The sequence below is a fragment of the Tenebrio molitor genome, chromosome 9 (assembly GCF_963966145.1).
Source record: "Tenebrio molitor chromosome 9, icTenMoli1.1, whole genome shotgun sequence".
NCBI lineage: Eukaryota > Metazoa > Arthropoda > Insecta > Coleoptera > Tenebrionidae > Tenebrio > Tenebrio molitor.
The window spans coordinates 15,769,049-15,777,506 of NC_091054.1; the positions used below are offsets into that span (position 1 = coordinate 15,769,049).

Consider the following 8,458-nt stretch of genomic DNA (forward strand, 5'->3'; position numbering starts at 1 on the left):
ATTTGAATTTTAGTAGAGCGTGTGTATGATCTTTCAAAATGTCGTGTTCTCCAATCTCTTTATGATTGTTATATCCTATCGAATTCCACGGACCTTGACGTTCCGAAAAGCGTAAGTACGATCAACAAAACAATCAATTTCTAATTTTGCCAGAATCCACTCGGACTTTCATACGACGAAGCAGAAACCACGATTGGAGCTGTACGCTTTACTAATTACTAAATTTGACATGGCACGACCAGATTATTTCAATTCTCTGACAAACAGTTTGTCATCATAAACTAAGAAAAAATTAATTAACTGAAATCCTAACTCTGCAGAAATTAAGTACCGCAGCGCTGTATTCAAAGATGTTTATTTTATTTTGTGAAACTGAAAATGAATTTAATAATAGTATATTAAAAAACAAGTTTCATAAGACCAGTCTTGAAGCACGAATTCAAGTTTAAAAAACGAGTGGCGTAGCCACGAGTTATTTTAAAGAATGAGTGCTTAAAGGTCTTATGAAACTATTTTTTGTAATTTTCCCTTTTCAAGCCGTTTTTAAACAAAAATGTTTACTTTAGTCAATTTGGGGATTTTTGTGGCGGTAGGTAATGTTTTAATTTTAAAAGTAAACATTTGATCTAGTCGCCGTTTGTTTTATCCAAATTCTGTCACAAAACACGAATATGGAAGATAATCAAGATAATCTTGCATGTACGCCCCTTGAAATACGGTCAATTTTTTCCATTGGACACGTTCTGTTCTTGACACATTTTCTAATTTAAACTGACATGCATGACAAAATAATTCCGTATCAAGCTTTGCCAATTTAAAATTTTTCGTAAAATGTTCCGTGAATTAATGGCTATAATGGCATCAGAGATGACGACGTCGCGTTCGTTAGTATGTCTATTAGAGAATCAAAATGGAGGCAAATTACAAAAATATAAATTTCCAGAATTGTATTACCAAGTGGAAATATTAGTTTATTTAATCAATGAGAGCAATGAGAATTGAATGATTAGTTCTGGTTTGTTTTTGCGTAATGTTCCTACTAATGTAAGACCATTATTTTGCAGTTCAACTGATAAAGTAAAAGAGGTGAACCAATTGTCTACTGTCACATTTGTCTTCATTATCTGATTATTTCGCTTCATACACTCTAACGATCTCCTCGAGCTCTTTTTCGGTTAAATGGTGACTACACGAAGCCATCTGCAAAAAACACATGCACAACAACACGGATCATATACGACCCCAAAACTTGGTAGAAGACCACTACCAGTACTGCCTATTCCCGTGATTTTTCGATTTTCACCGTACAAGGGTATATGCAGAACTTCCAGCAGGTAAGAGTCGTACCGGATTTCGACAGTTTCTCAAGCCAGAGTTTCAGGATTATAAGATCGACTGAGATTATTTTCTTACCATCCGCTACGTAGGAAAGTACAGGTGTTAAGGGGGGGAGTTACCAGAAGAAAAATGGCTGAAGTACCTGTAGTGCAAAACAAGAGTGGGCGTGGATGACTCCTAAGACAAATCATCCCGCAAGTTATTTATTTTATACTTTTGTTGTTGTTAATAAATTTTGTCTGTTGATATATTGAAGCTCTTTTTAATATTTTTCTCTTGCAACATCTAAATCGTTCAACAAAGAGGGATAAATTCGCGCTGGTACTGATTAACCTGAACTTTATTGAATGTCTTCGACATATTCTTGGTGGTGTTGAAAACTAACGCGATAAGCAAGATGCAAGATCTATGGAAGTACCTACTCTAAAGAGTTTGTCGAAAAACGAGAAGAAACCTAAAAGAGCTTAACACGATGGAAGGTAAATCAACTTAACCTTCACTCTGAAGCTCATTGTGCTGTGAAAAATAAAATTTCTACTGAACTCTGTCCACTCATAGATTGCTTGACATGACATAAATGTTACTAAAAAAGTTCACTCTACGCTACAACAAATAGATCCGGCGCGAAATTTAAAAAAATGGAAAGAATAGCTTTACACGTGATGTTTTATTATTGTTCTGCATGTTTTGCAGAAAAGACGAAAGAAAACTTCAGTATAGTAGGAGTAATATATTAGGTTTTTTTGTTCGACACTGTCAGAATTTGAGAATTTTCTCCTATGTGAACGAATTTTGATAAATGTCACCACTTGTCAAAACGAAACGTCAAGCTAATTTTAAAGATTTTAAGCGATTGGGAGCCTTTAAGGGGCTCGTCGAACAAAAAAACGTTGTATTCAACTCGTTCGTGTGTCAATTGGGCTTTTTTTGCACTCGTGGGCCTTTAAAACGCTCGTTTCACTCGCGTTTTAAACTGGCCCACTCGTGCCAAAGAACCCTAATTTACACAAGAACTCGTCAAATAAACTTCTATTATTAATACAGGATATTTCACGAGTGATAATGTCTACGACGGAATTAAAAATGCAACCCACAATACATTTTCGAATTTCCGAAAAAAGCTGGCTAATGAAATTAAAATATCCAGCTTTTTTCGGAAATGGCTAAACACAAACAAGAGAGATTAATATTTAACATTTAATGCATGAACAAACATGACCTCTGTATCATTTTCGATGTAATCTTCTTGGAGGATTCTTGTACTGCGAAATTTCAAATTTTGATTAGTGGAAATGAATGAAGGCAAGTCGGCGTCAGTAAACTTAAATTTTTAATGTCTTGATGAGTTTCTAGAAAGTTGCTCCATTGCCTTCTAGCTATGGAACTTGAACCGCACGACCTCTTCTCACCAAATATTGATTTTCCAACTGTTGGTACCAATTTTGTAATATAGAACTGTTCAAAACAATATTTTTTTTTAAGAGGAAAACTTTTTTCAACGCTCCGGGAAGTCATTTTCTTGATGTCTTTTAAACAAATCATGTCAATAATATCCACCAGCAAATTTTGTAATTTAAGTTCAGTAAACAATTTCTTCGACAAGAGGTGTAAATTATGTAACTGGACACTGAACCTGACATCTTTATTGTCAATGGCTCTACGAAATACGAATGAACATTATACAAATCAGAATTATTTATTGAGGTCATTTATTAGTAAGAGTCTTAACAGTCACAATATGATTCGTTCTTCGGAGCTGAAGGCGATTAAAGTTTTTTACTGGCAGAACAACTTTTTGTTTCAGAGGTATCTACCCTCACGTCTTCAGTTAATCAAGTTAAGATGACACCAAGGTTATGATGTTCTCGCCGTTATTAGTGTCGTTAAAATCTTTACAAACATTATCGCAGAGAAGTTCTTCTTCTTCCAGTACTTCCATTCTTACCATGGGACATCTGTTTTTCACACTGATTTCTTTGGAAGAATTTTCACGAAGAATGTCGTAACATCAGCTGTTCAGACTGTTGCGCCCAGTGTTTTGCCCTGATGGTACCACTATCGGTACTCCTCTGATGGTATTTATTTATGGTAATAGGGAACTTTGACCGCTCAACAAAATAATTAAAAACACATCAAAACATTTCCAAATGATGATAAGTATCAAAGTTTAATTATTTTTCATGGCATGACCAACTTCGCAACGAAGGTCAAGTTTGTTTACATCTCATCTTACTAACCTCTGGTACGTCACTCCAGTAAATCTTGCTCGTCACCCTTACGAAGGTGTGCAACCCTCATTGGGGATTAGCAAAAGAAATGGAATCTTAACGAGAAGCAGCTTCACAAAAACACGAAAGAATTGTTACACGATTTATTGACGAAAATAAAAATAAAAAATAAAGAATTCACAGTAGTTTGATTTAGTCTTAATTGCCGGTGGCGCTCACTAGCGACTTGCACTGCTGGTACCTTTGTCCGTACACCCCCGGCAAACCCCCCTTGCACCCGTACCCTCCAAGCTTGTGGATGGCGGCGAAATCATCACAGTCGATCTTCCCGTCGTTGTTACAATCCTGCAAGTGACACGTGAGAAACAACCAAAACTGGTACCAACCGTACCTGTTGGAACTTCTGCATGTATCCTTGCACCGCCAGGGCCGAACAGTAGGTGTCACGGGCGCAGTTACCGTAGGCGGTGTTCGAGTCCGGAGCTTCGTTGTTCACGGTGGGCTTCCCTGCGTCAGCCCAGTACGCCCACGTGAGCCTGAAGGGGCCGCACACATCCCCCGAGCAGCTCCCGCTGGTGTCGCACGAAGAGATGGCCTCGCAGATGCACCCCAGACACTGTTGCGTCACGGGGAGGTTCTGGTCGGCGGCTGCACAAAATGCAAAATTCCAATTTGGGCCAAAACGCTCCGCGTGCGCCGGATCAAGCTCAGGCCTGACGGCCGACGCTCACGTCTTGAGGGAAATCGTTCTGGTACTGACCTGTCAGGCAAAGGGCGGCTAAAGCCAACACTACACTCTCGAGTCTTGTCATGTCGAAGCAGAGATCTTCAGGAGTCACCGTCGCGCGATTCACTGAAGAATACACCGCAGGCTTGCAGCATATGTATCTGTTTGCAGTCGAGTTTCTCGACTTGGCAATGCGGTGTTCACGTAAGAGTGTTGCGATTGGTCGGTGAAAGGTTTTCGAGTTTGGAGGAGGGAAATGTGTTGCCTTGACCTCACTCAATCTTATCACAGGTGGGTTTTTTTGATGATCTGGGCTAACGCCAATTGGAAAACTTATCACTAGATAGGTACACCATTGCAAGTGCATTTGCATTTATTTTTTTTTGTTGTTGGACACAAGGGAGTGCAGGAAAAAGAACCTCACAATGCAAGACTTCTTTTTCAAAATTTACAAAAAAAAAAAAATAAACCAACAAAAATACATTTAAACATTTTTTTTTAGTGTAGGTATGTACGAGTACCTATTTCTGTTTGTAATTCTTGTACATTCTTTTGGTAGTTGATTGTCCTCATCGGCCCAAGAAGGTTATGACGTGAACCCTCGACGGTGACCAGCTACACGTCATTGTTTCTATTTTTAGATCTGTTGAACCATTCCAAATTTGTAGCTGTTTATTAATTTTTTGCTTGTTGTCTCCGTTAGTGTATCCTTTAGTTGATATATCGTTGACATATGTGAACATTACAAGATGAATCATAAATCAAGATCCTGAATGGATTTCCAGAATTGTTATTTAGAAATTAATTTTCTTCAAATTTGTGCAATGCGACCTTCCAAATCCGTAATAATTTATTCGCGTGATCTTAGACGGTAAGCGTGACTCAATAATTGCTCTGTTTGTGTCAAAACTTAACGTCACACATTTGATCATTTTACATAAATAATATTTTAAATAGATTCACCTTTTGGGAATTTTACAAACAATTATGTAGTTTGTTTAAGGATGAACTGGAGTAACAATCTCAGCAAAAAGTTGCGGAATTCTTATAATGCTATGAAACATTTATTACAAGAAATCAATATTTGAAAAAAAAGTTTTTAATTTTTGGAAACGAATTGTAATGAGTTGCAAGTAAATTTTGTGTTTATTTTCTTGATATTTAGATAATTACTTACATGTGATTTTACAATCTTTTGACTAAGACTGTAGGTACGTAAAAGTAAACAGAAGCACACTGAGTTCAATTTTCATTGCATTTCTATTAAAGTTCTTAACGTAACTGTAGTAAACGTGCGATATGAGTGTAATATTGCATACCGACGTCAATTATATGCATTTTGTTCACTTTTTATTGAAATTAAAACAGGTACACAACCTCAAAAACCGTGTTTTTCCACATATAATTAGCGATTACATGGAAAATCCTCGACCAACTTTTTTTGTAAATTCATTAGAAAATTCTACGATATCGATACTTCATGTGTGAAAAATTTAAGAAAAATTGGCCATTTTCAAATATGTTTTTTATCACTTTATATACGAGCATTGATCGATTTCTCATAAGAATGCATGTAAAATATTCCGAAACTTTAAAAGGTAATAAATAACTTTAAAATTCCTGGATCAATTTTTTTTTTTAATTTGGCACAGTACTTTAGTATGGATAGAAGGACTCTAGTACCAATTTTGAGCAATTTTCGCCATTTTTCAATGTTACTCCAGTTAAAAGCTTGTGTTAAGTGTAAAGAACAAGGAAGTGAAGAAGGCGATGTTAAAAAGACTTTGTTAACAAGATGGTGCAGAATCTAATCGTACAGTTATATATTTATATGTACAACCTTTACTTAATGTTTATATCGCTTTAATCATATTTCTATAAAGTGTATGAATACCAAAGAGCAAAGTTCGTAAACCTTGTATATTTTAAATTTAAATAAAAATCTAATATGCAAAACAAATTTAAATGAAATTAATTTTTAGTTAATAATAAATATGTCTCATTAAGATTAAAAGTGTCTCCCCAGAAAAAAGAGGGTATTTGGGTAAATGTGATAATTTTAATTTTAAAGAAAAAAAGGCCTTTCGTTTCAATTGATGATTATCCCATGAGCGAAGTGTCAAATTAGTGGTTGGAAAAATGTAAAAAAAAAATATTTGAGTAAAAAAAGATCAATATGTACCTAATAGTTCTTTATGCAACGAGTTTCTGTGTAAATTGGGCTTTTCTAATTGCCCGAGGGACAAGATTAAAACACAAAACACGAGCGTAGCGAGGGTTTTAAGGCCTCGAGGGCAATTAGAAAACCCAATTTACACAGAAAGGAGTTGCATACAAAATTTTATTGTTTGAAACGATGTCCCTGAAGTTCTAAATCTTTTAAAAATGGTTTTGCATTTGCTTTTGACAGTTTTGACAAATTTTTCAAGACCTGTAAGAAATGTGACGTTGAATGTGTTGTCTAGGGCAACGGTTCGTTATCTACTCATTTTGCAGTTAAGAGGCAGTTTACAAAGGAGAAAAATGAGAATTTATGACAGTTGAAAACAATAAAAAATGTTTATTTTAAAGAGGTCTGTTGGTGATTAAATTTATTACGTGGACTTCCATAACACCCGGTATATCATTCAGAGTAGAGAGGCTTTTTACGCTTCGCCCAGTTGTCGACCTCGACTTCGTCTCGGTCTTCAATCTCTGGGCTTAACACAAAAGGACTCACTTCTACTCTTAATGATATAATTTACTACATATTATTAAAATCTGTTCCTATTAACAAAATTCGAGTTTCCAGATATATATTTTTGGTTACTACACGACACATAAGACATTTTAGCAATTTTTAGAACTTTTGTCTGTCTGGCTCTCTGTTTGAACGCATTTCACTCAAAAAATAATGAATCGATTTTATTGAAACAAAGTTTCTTAGAATATATGTTGAGAAAGCTATACAGTATCTGGGCTGGTCTCATGTTTTTCCTTACTCTAATTCTAATACATATTGCTCTATTCTTTCTCTTTTATTTCTAAATTAAATTTTTTGTTAACTGCCTAACTGAAGATATCCCAAAAATGTAAGACAGCAAATTAATTGTAACAGTTGCAAATGACTAATTTCTCGCTAAGTGATAGATGATTTTTCGTTTCACAATCAATTTTGGTTACTGGCGGCATATTTATTTGGATTTAATCTCTCAATTCAAAGTAACCAACCTTAGGCATTCAAAATAACTTTTGAAAATTCTAGTTACACACAACATGAAAAACGTTATTTCCCTAAAAGTTCGAATTCTAGGGAGTAATCCATTTTTGACACGAGAGTAAGTATACCTATCCGTTTTTGTGTCTTTAAAAATTATTATGCGTCATATTTTCTTACTTCTCTTTACAAATTCTTTTCTCTGTTTCTTATCTGCCAACTTATTTTTTGTTTTATTTTATTTTTGTCCCAATTATCTTTTCACCTTCACTATAGTCTAATTTTTACCCTTTTGAAGTGACGTCACGATTTCCTTCCTCGCTTTCTCTTTATTGAAACGACAGAAACAGAAAAAAACAAAAAAAAGGCACGTTTATTTATTGATGGTCACTTTGAGGTTATTTTAATGCTCTTGTCAATTTGAAAAATTTTTAATTTCTTTCACTTATTAGTCTTATTACATTGATTACAAACATAACCTTTCGAAGCAATTGTCAACAAATTATTACACATAGTTATTTATGATCAATTCAAATTTGTTTCTGATCCTAGCTCAAACATACGTGAAGGTACTAGATAATGACGTCATCGTAAAAGGGTAAAAATTGGACTATACTATAATAAACGTAATATAATTTTTTTCTTCTTGTTTCAGTCTTTTTAACGTGATTTATTTAATCAAACAAATTTTTGTATAACTTTCCTCCAGGTAACATTACATTGTTTTATCTTTGTTTTGTTATTTCATTCTTTTTTTTTATTCTCTGTTACTTTGTGCTTTCATTAATAATTTAAATAAGTAATTTTTTGTAGACACATTATGTACCATAAGAAACCAGAAAAAAAGTGTTTACCGTACTTAACACCTATTTTCATTGAAATAAAATGTTGATGATATCATATGTCAGAAAGCAGTCATACATTTTTACTAACAACAAAGTATGCCGATACGCACTTTTCTAAGAAATA

General features: G+C 34.6%; 1 protein-coding gene across 1 annotated transcript; it reads right to left on the reverse strand.

Annotated features, from left to right (window-relative positions):
• Nucleotides 1–3,695: 3,695 nt before the first annotated feature.
• LOC138138710 (lysozyme-like) lies at nt 3,696–4,488 on the reverse strand. The gene is made up of 3 exons (XM_069058711.1): nt 4,327–4,488; nt 3,958–4,214; nt 3,696–3,911 (listed from the first exon to the last, which is right to left on the reverse strand). Exons 1-3 carry the CDS (start codon nt 4,376–4,378, stop codon nt 3,765–3,767), a joined length of 456 nt encoding a protein of 151 aa, XP_068914812.1. The 5' UTR covers nt 4,379–4,488; the 3' UTR covers nt 3,696–3,764.
• Between the last annotated feature and the right edge of the window lie 3,970 nt (nt 4,489–8,458).

What these genes read in the sequence shown, in the direction of transcription:
- LOC138138710 (XM_069058711.1), bottom strand. Translation starts at nt 4,378, where the DNA reads ATGACAAGACTCGAGAGTGTAGTGTTGGCTTTAGCCGCCCTTTGCCTG. An exon ending in AGCCGCCCTTTGCCTGACAG is followed by an intron (nt 4,215 to 4,326) that starts GTCAGTACCAGA and finishes CATTTTGTGCAG; the next exon opens with CCGCCGACCAGAACCTCCCC. An exon ending in ACATGCAGAAGTTCCAACAG is followed by an intron (nt 3,912 to 3,957) that starts GTACGGTTGGTA and finishes TGTCACTTGCAG; the next exon opens with GATTGTAACAACGACGGGAA.